The sequence below is a fragment of the Schistocerca nitens genome, chromosome 11, assembly GCF_023898315.1.
Source record: "Schistocerca nitens isolate TAMUIC-IGC-003100 chromosome 11, iqSchNite1.1, whole genome shotgun sequence".
Classification (NCBI taxonomy): Eukaryota; Metazoa; Arthropoda; class Insecta; order Orthoptera; family Acrididae; genus Schistocerca; species Schistocerca nitens.
The window spans coordinates 31007159-31024491 of record NC_064624.1 but is presented as its reverse complement, the minus strand read 5'-3'; the positions used below and the strand labels follow the sequence as shown (position 1 = coordinate 31024491).

General features: G+C 41.8%; 1 protein-coding gene across 1 annotated transcript in view; it reads right to left on the bottom strand.

The window, feature by feature from the left end:
- The window catches only part of LOC126213424 (zinc finger protein 99-like), a 126294-nt gene that overhangs the window by 81467 nt on the left and 27494 nt on the right, over positions 1 to 17333 (bottom strand). Inside the window, exons 5-6 of the mRNA XM_049941164.1 lie at positions 13012 to 13104; positions 12007 to 12087 (exon numbers count right to left, since the gene is read on the bottom strand). Coding sequence (XP_049797121.1) covers positions 12007 to 12087; positions 13012 to 13104 — 174 coding nt within the window. The remainder of the gene's footprint in view (positions 1 to 12006; positions 12088 to 13011; positions 13105 to 17333) is intronic.

Genomic DNA, 17333 nt, shown 5'->3' with positions numbered 1-17333 from the left:
GACATACAGCAGGTCTCCAACAATAAAGGCCACTCTGCCAAAGCCATCTGCACAGAGTTTACCTTGATACAACAAGTCCAGCGGATGCTGCAGGCTTATATGCCAGCTACCGTGCAGTACAAAGGCAGTCTGTTGTGACCTTACAGCCAAATAACAGTCCTCTCTTCAGAAGTCACATGTGGTCGACCCTGCCCTGGACTTTGGGATACAGTTTCAGTCTCTATGAACTGTCGTTACATCCAAGAAACAACAGCACAATTCACACTAAGCCATCAGGCCACATCAATTTTTGACTGTCCTGCTTCCTTTCTTTCTATGGCCCTCCAATGCCAAGTCTACTAGGCATTTTCTGTGTCAAACTGCACTGTCTGTAGCTGTGTACATGGTGATTGTGAATGTGGGGTTACCCAACAAACACTACCTCATTTCATACAACCCCTGACATCACTGGCAAAGTTGTCAGTTGACCGGAATGCCATCTTCCATGCAGAACACGATCATACGGACATCTGGTTACAGTTTGTAGGATTGTATTGTGAATGAAACACAAGATGGGGAAGTAGTAGTTTGTTGCTTTGATTCTGGATATAAGATTGGTTTAGGCCATTTTGCATTCAGTCCTCAATTGGCACATGTAGTCTCACTCATTTTTTCAGTTCTTCCTTACTGGCAAGCCAATCACGAATGGCTCTTTCTGTTGGAGGAGGACCAAAATACCACTCAGCTGCTCTGTTTCCATATTGGTCTGCATATGCTATTATCTTCAATTTATAGCCCACATCATATGAAACCCCTATTTTTTTCATTAATTAACTACTAAATAAATACTCTTCTGTTATCAATAATACAAATCACTTTCAGTTCAAGTTCACTGGCACTGTAGACTGCTGTGATACATCATAGGCTTGACAGTGTTCTAGGTTTGTGATGGCGGGGCAGGAGGGGGACAGTGTTAACAAGCTTGTTAAGCTCTACAGCTCACATTCATTGCATTGGTGCACTGCTGCTGCCAGTTGAATCGTGTTGCCAGATAGTTATAGGTTTCCGACAGCATTGAATATATGGCCTTCTTTAAGCCTGGCAGGAATTTTAAATCAAACACTGGACATTTTAAAATTAATTTTGAGTATAAAACACACCTGAATGATGTAGGAATTTTTTTTAAGAAAAAAGTGTGTCGTACTCCATGAAATATTGTATGCTTTTGTTCTGTATAAAATATAAAGTGAAATTGGTGATGTTTCGTTGTGAGTGACACACTTTAGGTCTCAGTGACCTGCCCTTCTTTCCTAACCTTCCTGTATCTGTTACTAACTCTTTCCAGATGAAGGAAATAATAATTCCAAAAGCTAGGGAAGTTCCTTGTACCTTTGTGTGCATGTATTGTCAGTACTAGCTATTTCAACTCCTGAAATTAAGTGAAGACCAGCCATTTTATCTGACAAATTTGTAGTTTTGAGCCAATCCAAAATGTGAACACGAGAGTAAAATATAATTTTCTGAACCTTATCTGTGTTTTTGCATCAAGGTTTATCTGTAGTATCTATTTTCCTGTCTGAAGAGCAAAAATGTAAATAATTTCCCACATCTATTTTTTGAAAGTTACAAGTAGAGGTTACAATGATATGAAGAATCTTTGTCTTCACATTACATACCTGATGTACTGATCAGTATGACAATTCCTGTGTGCTGATTTGAACTGCGTAGACCATGTTACAAAATACATTTTGTTTGGCTACAGTGTTAGAGGCATTTTAAGTTTAAATTCATCATGGTTGCTGCCAGATATGGAACTAAAAATACTGATTAAGTTGTGATATCCAAAGAAGAATTTAACATCAAAGATTCTTACTACACAGAAGGTAGGTCAGGAAGAATGTTTAAATTTTTTGTTAGGTAACTTTAACCTAAACAATTTAAAAAAGATGTGCTGTAAAGCAAAGAATTTATGGCGGAATTATTTTGTGGATGAAACAATAAAAGTTTCATTTACTGAATAATTTACATAGCAATACATCTGTATATGAAGGCTGGTCCATTGTTAAACATTATTATTACTAGATTTCTGTTAAAGATATTGGATAGTAAATTTGAGAGAGAGAGAGAGAGAGAGAGAGAGAGAGAGAGAGAGAGAGAGAGAGAGAGAAAGAAATTTTGCAAAACTGTAAGCAAATCAATTACAATTGGTTCAGTGTAGAGAAAAAGACAAGCAAATATCACAAGACTCCAGAAGAACGGGAAGAGAACAACTTCGCAAATGTCTAGATTTAAAATAAAGGTAAAGAGGAAAAAGAGTTGTGAAGAGTATGTACAAGTAATGTAAATGCACAACCACTCATGTCACTGGAGTGTAAACATCAGAACCCTATTTACGTTCATACTAATCCCCATAAACTTTAGAAAAACAGTGAAAAGATTGAAATAACAACATCCAGAGAGCCCAACATGGAAATATGCAGTAACAAACAAATTAATTGTTCCAGTGGAACAACTTCCATAATGTTTAAGCACACATTAACAACACAAACTGGAAAATAAGGTTTCAGAAAAAAAGAAGCAAACAGTTGAACTTTTTTACAACAGAGATGACAATCTGTCAAGCACCTGACAGATTATTTAAAGATCAGAAGACAAAGCTGCACAGAGTTTTGCAAAAAGTACTACATGGTATTTTCAGCTCAGGGAGCTTATAAGCAATTTTAGGCAGATACAGAAATAGGACAAATAAAAAATACTTTCATTTATTACACATTTTGTTCGTTTTGAATACACCTCAATGTATGTATGAAAGTATCATGCCAACTCTTATTATCTGGTGAATGCACTGAAAAGAGCATTTTTTATGAGGTAAGGAGTTACTGGAACATGTAGCCTACCGATAATTCATGTGTACTACGAACTCATGTATAAAGTGTAAAAACTGTATTCCTAAACTTCACTCCACATTAAAGAATGAAGTTGACTGACAAACAAGTAAAATGGAAAAAAATGGATTGATGTTGACAGGCAACAAAAATATACAGAAGTTAATGGTAGCATCACTGACAGTGTCAGAAATTTATAAGGACATTTTATATTTAATAGTTCACTGCTTCATAGAAAACTCACAACCTGCTGAATTGGGGATATGTGCAAAATGTATTTCTCTAATCTGGAGATCTACAGACTGACTTTGTAGATAGTGTGTCTATGATTAACGAAGGCCAAAGTCAAAGTGCTCATTCATAACATGAATAAGTACAGGCTTTGCAGGTTGTGCCTGTATGCTGCAGGAACATTTTATCATGCCATCATCACTAATGAGATCTAACACATGAAACAGTTTCTGTTGCTGTGTTCTCATATAAATAATACCTGATGTAAATAAGAAGATCTCACATGTAACAAAATTTGACAATTCGTTGAGATGGCTGTACTACTTCTATATTTGAAAAAAAAAAAAAAGTACACATTATCAAGTTTGTGTTCAAAAGTATTTAAAGTGGAAATGGACTGTTATTCTTTGCTGCGTGACATGGTAAAGTCGTCATGGATGCTATTTGTGGTACAATGAGGAGAGGAGTGTGGAACCAGATGAAACACAGAAAATGGTATGCTGGCTGAGCTACAGATTTTTATAAATGGCACAAACTCAGATTCAAGTAAAAACCATGTTTTATGGTACTGGAAGATGGTTTCTGGACAACTGAGTGAGTGTAACTCGCATTCAGGTCAAACGTTTTTGCTCATATTCAAAACTATTATTATTTTTTACCTTAAGCTATCATAATATTGTTGTCACAACAACCCTGAAGCTTGATAAAACCAAACATCTTCTCGTAACTAAGGATGCAACCCATCAAAGATGTGCCTGGTATTCAGAGGTGGAAAATGATTCTTGCGGGATCAAATGCTGCAGACGAAGACACAATAGCAACACATGCTGTCAAGAATGTGCATATTGATCTGATAAATCCTGGACTGTTTGTCATTGTAGAAATTTTAAATGAGAGGTATAAAACAATTTCTATGGCATCTCTGAAAATACAGAACCTATGGTAATGTTTTTGAAGCCCATTCCAAAGGCTAAAATTTTTTCACAAAATACAAAAGTGACAGCACTTTTTGTTAGAACTGAACAAATTTGAACATTAATAAATTAACCAATGATCATTTAAAAAGCATCAGATATTACTTATGTCTTTAGAATACTTTTATCTTCAAGATTTCAAGTTTTAGATTCAATTATTGCATGCCTAATTTAACATATTCCTTATGTATTTGGATTTTAAAGGAAGGGTGCAATTCAAATAATTTCTTATTTAAACATAATTTTAAGAAATTCTTTCAGAAGCTATCTTTAATTTCACACGGCCAATTGTGTGAACCCATTATCAATCATTTAGAAAAGGAACTGTTACTATAACAATGAATGAAACTCACTTTTCAAACATGTGATTGCCCAAGAGAAAACTTTGAATCGCTCTTTCCTCAGCTGAATTGTACTTTCGATTCAACTACCATTTAATGAGTAACTATACTGTTGTATTCCATTAATAAATAATTGTAGCACTATCCACTGCAACTACCAGGCCTACTGATCATACAACAAAATCAAATTATTTCCAACATCAATTGGTGGATATTTAGTAGTTCAGTCATTTCTACAATGAAGTAAACAAATTTAGTTGATAACCTACAAAATATTTCAATGCACCCTATGGGTTGTTCATTAAAATTATTTAAACCAATACTTCACAAGAAGAGTAATTATCTTTTGTGTTGGTTAACTGTCACAACACAGCTGACCCAAACACTACTCCTCAAATATTATGAGAATCAATAGTGGACAGATTACATTAACCTCTCAACAGAGCCACATCATTTTATGACAAGAAATTAAGAATGTTCTGACATTTACTCAGCCATAACCTTACTTGTAGATCAGAATTGTTTTGAGAAAATATTAAATTCTTTATAAACTTGACAACTAAAGACAATATGATTCATCATTGAAGACTTAGCACACAACCATTGAGTTAACTGTGTTGCAAAAGATATGTACAATACCAATCCGTGTTTGCGACATCTGTATTCAGACACTGGGCTTAACAGGCCACGTTTTGTTTTGAACATTATACATACTGGTTAGATAGTGATGAAAGGAAACACAGTTTACCAATAAAATGAAAAAAGGTAAGGCATATGTACCCATTTCCAGCAATTATTTGGTTGGTATATGGTTCATGGCATATTTACCTAATTTTAATATATAACAGATACAAATAAGAGACTTAAATAATCAACAAAATGTTCTCCTCCACTATTTACAGCAGTCCCCCAATGCTGGGATGACTTTTTCATTCTGTAACTGTACAAGGCACATAGAAGTGGAGAAAACTTATTGGCATCACATTAAAGCCTTAATCTTCCTTTACTCAGGGAAACTAGAAGTGTTGTCATGTTAAATGAATTACACTTACAAGAACTGAATCTTAGCTTAGCAACAATAAACTGGGTCATAGTGATAATGATACCTAGGGAGGAAAACTGAATACAGAATCGGGAAACAATACATATGATGTCCCACAGGACTGACCTACATAAATGTTGTGCTAAAGCCATTGGAGATGCCTTCAAAATCTGCAATGCTTGCCGATAATTAGTACACTGATAATGGCCAAACACATTCATACTAGAAACAGCCAGAAGAATAATGGAACATGCTTGCAACTGGTTTACAGGCAACAGCACCAAAATTCAACCTTTATACTTACAAAAACATACATCATGCAATTTCAAACAAATTCAAATGACTTCCAGATACAAGGAGATATCAATGACAGACACTGGATGAGGTTCCAAGAGTTAAGTTCTTAGGCATTCAGATCGATAACAAATTAAGGAGACACCAGCATGAGAATGAGATAACCAAAAAGCTCATCTCTCTGTGCCCTGTAATTAATGAATGTTCCTCCAGAGCAGGCTGTTCCAGCTTGTCGGCTCCGTCGTGAGCCGCAGAGCGCTCCCTGCTCCAGGGAGCCGTGTCGCTCGCTGTGAACATTCAAGTGGGCTGGCACGCCGGCATGTGGCACGGCTGGCTCAGGCAGGTGGCAAGGCGAGTGTTTTGATGTGCCAGCTGCGACTTACAACCTCATTCTCTTAGCTGCTAAGACGTGGTGACATGCTACACCAGGAAATATGATGTTCAGGAAATAAATAAGAAACAACTATTGTACAAGAAATTGCATACTAAATTTATTGGGCCTCTGTAGCTTGAAATTTCCTTTTCATTACCAGATCGGAAATATCAGGCGTCAAAGTGTTCCAGAGTTAATGTGGAGGATGGCCTTCATTGTTGCATCCCGAAGAAACGATCGTTCCTTACTTTTCACTCTTTTCATTGCTGCGAAAAGCTGCTCACAACAACATCTAGATCCAAACACGCACATGATCTGAGCGGCATTGTTCTGAAGCTTGGGAAATGTTTTTTGCTCTAATGAATGATACCATCGTGTTGTAGTACCTCTCTTTCAACAAAGTTGAAATCAATAATGTCAAATGGAAGTGACAACGACAAGTCATCAGGGGAAACTGAAAAAGGAGTGCTGAACACCTTAAGTTCCATATCTAAACTAGTGAGGTCTCGGAATTGTGATCAAATGACGCGATGAGCTGCTTTAACTTTGCTTGATAATCGCTGAAAGTAGTACCCTCAGGTAATTTTAAAGAAGCAAAGACGATTGAAGAATGTTAAATGTCCATTACTCATCTGCCTCTCAAATAAACGTAACTTTTCCATGAACGCTTGATCTGGTCGTGCATGTCAGCGAGTAGCTGCCCTTTGCCCTGCAATGACAGATTTATATTATTCAGATGCATGGTTATGTCAGCTAGGAACGCCAGGTCTGATATCCATTTTATATCTTTCAGACAACGCATTTCTTCCCCTTTCATTTCGAGAAAAAGGGATATTTCCTCACGAATGGCAAAGAAAACATCAAGAACTTTTCCCCAACTCAGCCAACGAACTGTACTGTGGTAAGGTATATCCCCATACTCCGCTTCCATATCTTTCAGGAATGCTTTGAATTGGCGATGATTCATACCGTGATGACGCAAAAAATTCACACACTTCACGACATCTTTCATTACGCCACCTAGCTCTACTGTTTCAGCACACAGTGCCTGTTGGTGAATAAAACAATGAAGAGTCAAAATGTCTTTCCCGAATTCGTCCCCGAGTTTATTTTGCAAACGAGAAGCAAAACATTGGTGACGCCCGATCATTTGTGGTGCACCTTCTGTCGCTACAGAATGGAGCTTATCCCACTGCAAATTCATATTGTACACTGATTCACAAACAGCTTAAAAAATCTCACGTCCTGTTGCGGTGTAATCGAGTGGTACCACATCCAAGAGTTCTTCAGTTACTTCCAGCTCCATGTCGACACCACGCACAAAGACTGCAAGCTGAGCACAGTCCGATATGTCGGTGCTTTCATCAGGCGCTAGTGAAAATGCAACAAAGCTCTCCACCTTTTTCATGAGCTGTGTCTCTAAATCTGCTGCCATGTCCAGAATTCGACGAGACATTGTTTGCTTCGACAGGCCAACCCCTTCAATTGCCAGTACCTCCCTTGGAAACAAACATTCTGCAACTGCTGCCATGCACTATTTTACGAGTGGTCCCACCGGAAACGGCTTGCCACTCGTCCCAATGATGTGAGCGACCCTGTAGCTTGCTCGAATTGCAGATTCAGTAGTGTTTTGTCCACTCTCATTCACCTGAATTTTATAAACGCATTACAGAACACTAACTATGTTGCATGTCTTGATACACTCAGTATTACGAAACCGTTTTTAAACTTACGTCTCCTGGTTTGTCGTTCTTAAGCCTGGCTACCAGTTCTCTGCGTGCAACGCCTTCTACCTGTGCGCTGCATGGAGACGTGTATAATGTCGTCGTATATTGTAGCTCTTCCCAGAATTAAATACTTTATGACATACAAGACACTGCGGACGACCATCCCTCTCAATGAATAGAAAAGTACCATCCTCCAATAGAGGTAAAGGGCTCCCGCCCCTAGTCATAGCTGTCATTGAACATGGATTATTGCGTTAGTTGCAGCTGCATGCAGCCAGGGGGCAGTGAGTTCGCTTTCCCCCCTCCATGCGGACTCCGAGCTGCCGCAGTGAGCCCTCCGGCTCCCTGGAGCTCGGTTGGAACAGCCTGCTCCAGAGTGTCTACATGCAGAAATGCTTCCCAGCACACTTTAAGTCCTAGCCTATAGGATAATCTTATAGGACATGGCAGCAATGAACAAATTAGTATTTATCCTATACAAGCTTGTAGTAGGAATGTGATGTGAACACTTTGCATCTACATGTCACTATGGAACTCCTTATTGCCTTTCACATTAAATAACATTAATATTTTATTTATTTCTATTTGGCTTTCCCATAAGACAATTCCAACAACAAGTGAAAACTCCAAAAGATGCCATTGAAATTGCCTGTAGGTGAGTAATGCTGAAGGGATCAACTTGACAATTTTACGAATTTGTCGACCCCATTTCAATTAAAACCCAAGCAGACACCAAGGAATTGGATGCAGTATGTTTCATTCAGTATGTGACCAGTAGTGTCTACTTCTTCTAGTAGCAGGCCATTTCTGATTGCTTTTCCATCTTATAAAATGAGTCTTCAAGGGATGACTTGAACTGGTAGCTGCAACATTAATAAGGGTAAAGAGCTGTGCAATATGGGGCAGGAAGTTTGTTGGTAGCGATCAGGAGTTATTACTAAACGTAAGTAATGTGATGAACAGTTTGACGAGATTAGCACTGAACTGAATCTGAAGAGGAGCAAATTCTGTAACAAATTGAAGAAAGTTGACAATGTTAGAAAACACATAGATGGCCAAAAAACAGAAGAGATGGGAAATTATCAGAAATATAATTTTTCATACAGATGGTATACCACTGCATTGGAAGCAGCATTGACCAGCTAAAGGGTCTGCAGACCTGACCATGAAATTTGCTTCATCTCACAGTATGGTATCTTTTTTATTGGTGGGTGTTTGTGAAAGGCTCCACCTATGTGTTCCAATAACACTGGATGAACTATGATGCTACATGGGAACAGCATTGAGTTTCCTGAACTGACATGCTTGCAAATGCATGGATCAAGTCTATTGTCTGGATGCTTAAATGTGTAGAAAAGGATTTTGATATTTGTGATCAGTAAATGACGAATCTGGTCCTAAACATAGCTGTGAAAAGTACCTTAATGATGTATGTGCACACACACAAAATGTGAGCAACATCAAAACCATATGGTTCCTTTGGAAATAAAGGCTTTGCAGGCATGTATAGAAATAAAAATCAGACCCCAATTCTGTACCTTTGTAATAAATAAAGTTATAGCCTTGTGAAATCTGATGATTTTAAACATCCTTGAGGAATTGCTTATACAGGTATAACTTCTTTCAGTGAAATATGATGATCTTAATTTGTCTTGATGGGTTGCACCTATTATGGAATGTTTCAGAATGTTTTTCCGAAAATTAAATTTGCTTTCAACACTGTTCTGGCTAGAGATATGGTGTGAATGTTATTCATTTTTTCATTCTTGAATTTACACATTGCATTCCATAAATGAAGATGTGGATGGATATGAGATGAGCCACACTGCAAATCTTAAGGCAGAAGCTCCCACAGGGAGCTATCTCTGAAGTGTAGTGACAACAAGCTGTTTGTGACTAGTGCTAATCTACTCGCACGGCTAATTAAGGGAACTAGTAATAGATTTTGTATGTATGTATATGTACATTTCCTACTATGAAAAATATCATTGTTGCTCCTACTACATTGGTCAGATACTTATTTTACCTAGAATTTCCACATATATCTATACTCCGCTATCCACTTAATGGTACATCGCAAAGGGTACCCCATAACCCTGCTGGGAATTTCCGTTCCCATTCCACTCACAAATATGAGTGAAAAAGACTGTATATGTGCCTCTCAATCAGCCCTGACTTCTCAAATTTCACCTTCATAGTCCTTATGTGCTGTGTATGTTGGAAACAACAAAATCGTTCACCAGTCAGCTTCAAATGGCAGTTCTCTAAATTTTCTCAATAGTGTTTCTAGAAAGAACATCACCTTCCCTCTGGGAATTCTCATTTGAGTTCCTGAAGGATCTCCATTACAGTTGTGTGTTGTCTGAACCTACCAGTAACAGATGTAGCAGCCTGGCACTGAACTGCTTCTCCAACAAAGTATTAATTTGCTATCTTGCTAGCTTGCTCTAGCTTCTCATGCAATTACCTAATACAATTCCCAATTACACAATTACTACAGAATCTTGCTGGCCATGTGCCAGTATCAAAATGGTCAGCCCTATTTTTCTGCATCATTATTAAGCTCTTGCATTTTATGCTCCCGAGACCACAAAGGTTGCATGTCCACTCTAGCTGACAGAGCTAACATATTTGCTGCACAATTGCATGTACTACTCAGCATCACTGTTATGGTCACACATCCTATTCGTAGATTTCTCAGGTGTCTACCACTGTTTAATCTAAGTTACATATTTTCCAAGTAACAAGTGGGGTACAACATCAGTGATTTCAGTGCCAACCACATGACATGGTATTCCAGACCACACAATCAGCAACACACTGTTCTTCACACTTGCTATGGGAGCAGCACTCCATGCAGTGGACACTATCCCTGAACCTCTGGCCCTGGTGCCATGGAGACATCTTGTTTGACCTATGATCTCTTGGGCTGCATATGAAGGCCAGTATGGCCTTTTGTATTTTCATGGTAAGTGGTCACCAACTACAATCCAGCCACTTTGACAACTACAGCTATGCCCTAGGACACCCTACAGATCACTGTTTTAGCCAAACTCCTCATATGCACATCCCTGACTACTATGTGCAGCATTCTCATTTCTGTAAAACCCTTCTTGTGGAACAACACTACTACTGTTTCATTTACTGTCCTGTCTACTTGTGATGCCAATGCATCCCTTTCATTTGTTTAAAATGGCATAACATGAGTCCCTGTGACATTTAAGTCTTGGCCTGTTAGCTGTGAATCAGCTACACTCCTTTATATACTCTCTGAGCTGTCCCTAGCATAATAGTTTGGATCCTAGACCTGTATGCTTGTATAATCACCACACATTCCGGTGTCTGAAGAAGCTAACATTTCACTGCCTGAAAAAATCCTTTATAACTTCAGAAAGTTTGTTTATGAACAATCAGATCAAGAGTGAGCCAGTACCTAACCTTCGCAAATGCGTGTTGAATATTCCCCAATATTTGTCTAATTGCATTCTTGTGACATGTTTATCAATGCGAGCTTCTCCTTCCCTTATCAAGGTCATACAGCATATTTAAAAAAATAATCTTTCTTCTTCAGATCTGCCAGGACTCGAATGGTGAGGCCACACATGGCTTCAGCTATATACATTCATTCACTAAAAGCTATAAGAGTTTTTCTATTAATGAAAATTTTATAAGTAATACAACAGGTACCACAGAAGCTGTCACAATATGTACAGGTTGTGGCCAACATATTGGGGCTGATCTAGAAGCCACAAATTTCATCTCTGTTTTTCAAATCCCAAAAAAATATTTAGGGCAAACTCAAGAATAACTACGATTCACACAAAAGATAAGAACAGCCAGTGTTCTTTTGAATTCTATGTATCAGAAGTTGTTGAAAGTAGGAATACTTCTCAAATCACCTACACTATTAGAACTTACACTTCATCTAAATGTGAATTTCGCGACCATCACAGACAACCATTATACAATGTAGTTGATAACAACAAGGGCTACTGAGAACAGCATTATACCAGCCACTAGTCCCCTTCCACTTACAGCAACAAATTCCAGAAAACTGACAATCAGTGACAATTCCACTGCAATGCATCTTTTACTCTACACACTTAACAAAAGACTTACTACTTGAATACATGCAATACATCAGAGATGTAAATACTTACAGTATTCTCAGTTATATTTAATTCAGGATCCTCCTTGATAAAATCAGTGGACAAAGATATTCCCAATGGATCTTCAACAGACTGAAAGAAGAACACAATCTGTGAATTATAACTGCTTGCTATCTTCTGTGTGTATATGACAGCTCTCAATATTCTTTTCTCATTAGTATCATCCAACTTTGCAGAGATTCTTATCAATTGGGAAGAGAGTGTGTCAGAATGCATCCAAATCAGTTCTATTGCCCCTGATTTTGCTATCACCCATTGTGCAGTACTTATTTGGCATGCTTTCACTTTCTATTCCTGTCACATAATCCACTCTGATTTCAGAGGCACTATGGCCTACTCTATCGGATGGTTGTACTCCCATATACAAATTTGATATATGTGTGTGGCAACATTTCAAAATTAAACTCAGATAATATAAAGATGCAAATAATCTTCCAACAGTAAACCCATAAACAAGAGGAATTTTTGGTCATTAATCAAATGAATGTGGCATTCCACACATTATCATCAAAATTACCCAAATTTAATGTTATTTACATAGCTACTTGCCATATCACCATGTATTTTCAGTGCCTGCTCTTTAGGGAACAATGCAAATTTATGTCATGTGTACTGGATGAAAATCATAAGGAATTCCACAGCAGGATTTCAGTAATGATGTAAATACTACAGTGAATAATGACTGGGAACTCTAGAATATACATCCATCACATGTCATAGTTCCGAATATGTCACAGCACTGTGACACAGAGATGTAACAAGTTTAACAATTACTTCCAAGAGAAAGTCTTCCTTGCTCCGTTGACACCATATATGTACTTAAGGCATTCATTACATAGAATCACAATACAAAATTAATGTAAGAGTAATGGTTCATAAAGATATGCTTGTTACAAGTGCTGTTAAATACTATTGGTAATACCCTACAAATAACACATCTAACTAGAGTTTCTTACTACACTTCCTGCACAATACAGTGCTTGTGTGAAAACTTACATTATGCTCAGATCCAGCAGCACGGTGTTTCAGTTCGGGATCTTGCTTTACGCAAAAACTAGGGTCGCCAGCCTTTAATGGGTCTTCAAGAAACTGAAAAACCAAGAAACTGACATATCAGGGCATCTGTCTCGTTTCTACACGGCACTGTCATACAGGGGGAGAGAAGGGGCCGAGACAGGGCGGGGAGACAGGCCGGGGGGCAGGGAGACAGGGCGCGGGGGGGGCAGGGAGACAGGGCGGGGGGGGGCAGGGAGACAGGGCGCGGGGGGGGCAGGGAGACAGGGCGCGGGGGGGGCAGGGAGACAGGGCGCGGGGGGGGGCAGGGAGACAGGGCGCGGGGGGGGGCAGGGAGACAGGGCGCGGGGGGGGGCAGGGAGACAGGGCGCGGGGGGGGGGGCAGGGAGACAGGGCGCGGGGGGGGCAGGGAGACAGGGCGCGGGGGGGGCAGGGAGACAGGGCGCGGGGGGGGCAGGGAGACAGGGCGCGGGGGGGCAGGGAGACAGGGCGCGGGGGGGGGCAGGGAGACAGGGCGCGGGGGGGCGGCAGGGAGACAGGGCGCGGGGGGGCGGCAGGGAGACAGGGCGCGGGGGGGCGGCAGGGAGACAGGGCGCGGGGGGGCGGCAGGGAGACAGGGCGCGGGGGGGCGGCAGGGAGACAGGGCGCGGGGGGGGGGGCAGGGAGACAGGGCGCGGGGGGGGAGGCAGGGAGACAGGGCGCGGGGGGGGGGGGCAGGGAGACAGGGCGCGGGGGGGGGGGCAGGGAGACAGGGCGCGGGGGGGGGGGCAGGGAGACAGGGCGCGGGGGGGGGGCAGGGAGACAGGGCGCGGGGGGGGGCAGGGAGACAGGGCGCGGGGGGGGGCAGGGAGACAGGGCGCGGGGGGGGGGCAGGGAGACAGGGCGCGGGGGGGGGGCAGGGAGACAGGGCGCGGGGGGGGGGCAGGGAGACAGGGCGCGGGGGGGGGGGCAGGGAGACAGGGCGCGGGGGGGGGGGGCAGGGAGACAGGGCGCGGGGGGGGGCAGGGAGACAGGGCGCGGGGGGGGGCAGGGAGACAGGGCGCGGGGGGGGGCAGGGAGACAGGGCGCGGGGGGGGGGCAGGGAGACAGGGCGCGGGGGGGGGCAGGGAGACAGGGCGCGGGGGGGGGGGCAGGGAGACAGGGCGCGGGGGGGGCAGGGAGACAGGGCGCGGGGGGGGGGGCAGGGAGACAGGGCGCGGGGGGGGGGCAGGGAGGCAGGGCGGGGGGGGCAGGGAAACAGGGCGGGGGGCAGGGAGACAGGGCGGGGGGGGGCAGGGAGACAGGGCGGGGGGGGGCAGGGAGACAGGGCGGGGGGGGGGCAGGGAGACAGGGCGGGGGGGGCAGGGAGACAGGGCGGGGGGGCAGGGAGACAGGGCGGGGGGGCAGGGAGACAGGGCGGGGGGGCAGGGAGACAGGGCGGGGGGGCAGGGAGACAGGGCGGGGGGGCAGGGAGACAGGGCGGGGGAGACAGAGGGTGGGGATAGAGGGTGGGGGTAGAGAAGGGGGAGAAAAGGGGAGTTTCTTATCAATCTATTTACACCAAGTGACATGCGCATAACATATCCAGTCAGTAGTCAGCAAGACCATATCTTGGGCATTGAGCAATGGCAAAAGCAAAATTAGATTCGACATTCATCATAATGATGATGCTACGACATATTAGAAAGTAACTTTTTATTCCAACACTGGACCATGTTACAACTGGCATGAGAGAGCGTTTTGCTGAAGAAAATATTTATCATTTTAAATTCAACATCCTTTTTCCATCACAATTACTGGAATATGATGCTAATGATCTTGCGCACAAACTAAATCAGTGCTTAACCGAACTACTGTATTTTGAAGACGACTCACACTTTGTGATTAAAAAGAGACTAATGGGACAGTTTCTTCAATACAAGCAACGAGCATAAATGCCCTTAATGATTGTGTTTTTGTTATGCAAGCATTGTCTCTCTATCCTATATCTGACTATCCTACTTTGCACACGCTGTACAAAATATTTGTCTACCTGCATCTATTGCTGCAGTAGAAAGAAGTTTTTCAACACTGCGGTGTACAAAGACATGGCTGAGGTCAACAGTGAAGGAGGATTGACTTAATGGCTTAGCTCTGTTGGACACTCACCCTGAGATTGCTTGTCGTGCTGACAATGTAATTAACCAATTTGTCAGGAAGAGTAGGTGCATAGAATTCATCATTTAAAGTACAGAACCACAACTCTAACTTTTTTATATCATGTATATGTGTATAATCAGTTTAAATAAAACTTTCTTACACTTTCCATATGACTTCATTAGCTTTTATTACAGTAAAAGTAACTAAAGATATCTCTAGTGAGCCCTCCTTGAGGTTTTTCTGTATCTGCCACTGTCTCATATGAGATATGGTGTAAGTTCTATTGGCCAGCTGTGAGCTGAGGCTCGTGTGCAACAACAAAATCTGTTGGTTGGGCTCAGAGGACACCCTAGGCTCACTTTTTGGCTGTTGACTGAAGAGGCAATGAACATTAGCAAGTGGGGCAAGAGAACATCTTTTAATTTGTAGAGTCAAGCTGTGGATGAACTACTATCACCCAATTTTGAGCAGAGTTTAAGACTCAGATCAGACCTTTCATTAGTTTTGTGACCTCCACTACATATTCTCTGGAAAATGGTAGGGTCCCTATGTAGCAACAATGAGTAAGTTTCAGAGATGTAATCTCACATTTACAAAACTGTAATGCATAGATTCATGCAGTCTATTACAGAGTTGTCTTTTGTTTGTTTTGAATGGTCAGCAACTGCTTGTCTCAGGGGCTCAAACTGCAGTATGTGACACCAGCAGAGCACAGTAGGGGATGCATAATTACCTACTGAAAGGTAAGCATATTTTATTTAAACCAGTAGAAAATACAAGGTATCGGTAGTCAATCACTTAATGCTCCCAGTATGCACTGTTGCCCCTTTCAGATGCATTGATGAAGCTGCACAATGAGTGAGTGTTGACCATAATGGCACAGTGAGAGGAGGAATATCACACTGGCTGAATGTTTCTCCCCATTGTTGTGGGTTGATCCCAGCAAGCAATATTATACCATATTGTGAAAATTGTTTTTACAAAGAAATGGTCACAAACAGGGAATGCTGATATTACACATTCACGTCCACAACGCTTGACAAATGATTGCAGTAAGGAAAACATGTTCAGATTGTTGGAACATGATGTGATGATACATCGACATATTCGAAAGAATGGACACCTCATATGTAATTAAGGTGATGTCAGCCAATGATCCTTTCAGTGTAGGTGCACACCACACTACCTCTTACAGGAACCAGTGAGACACCATGTGTAAAGAGGATCATGAGCATGAGCACTGCATCAGTGGTGAGTAAGTTCAGAATTTGGGTCTGACAGGAAGCATGCTAGAGTAGACCATGCAGATGTGATGACCACTGTGTCCAGATGGCATAGTTGTCACTGCAACTGCCCAGTCCACCTGAGACTTGGGTTCAATTCCTGGTCCAGCACAAATTTTCAACTCTCCCCATTGATGTAAATTAATGCCCACAAACAACTAATGTCTCTACTTCCTTTGTCCCTGAGTCATTGTGGCTGCAGGATCAAAATGCTGTCTGTCCCCTTGGACATGTCCAAAAGAACAGACAACACATGCATATTTGACATGTTGAGGTTAGATACGAATAAAAATTTATTTTGCAGTGATAGTGATTCCTTCCATTTATGTTTAACCTAAAATATGTAACTCTACCTCAGCCTAACTTTCATGCCCTTCTTTAGTCAACAATCCCTGCTCCTTGAATGTAGCATTATTGAGCAGCCAAATTCTGCCTGAAATAACACCCATAGCACTCAAAATCAATTAGCATGTATGATATTAGGTTACCGTTACTTGAAACAAAGTCTTTTTTTTTTTGTGGTTTTAGGGCTCACAACATCAACGGTCATTAGCGCCCAGACTACTTTAGGAATGCACCGCGAGTCACAAGTTTAAAACAGCAACGAAACGGAAAACATGATGAAAGACATACTGACAGGTATAGGATTAAAAAAGAAAACAGCATAATCAAATGTCCTTTGAGAGGGTTGTCAAATGGATAAAATGAAGAATGCGAGCAGCTGCTCGTGGGTCATCCGCTAAAATGGCTTCTACAGTATATGGCAGGCCAAGATCGAGACGCAGGGTGTTAAAATCCGGACACGACGTTAAAATGTGGCGGACCGTCAGCAATTGCCCACATGGGCAGAACGGCGCCGGCGCAGCCGTCAGCAGATGGCGATAGCTGAACCGGCAGTGGCCA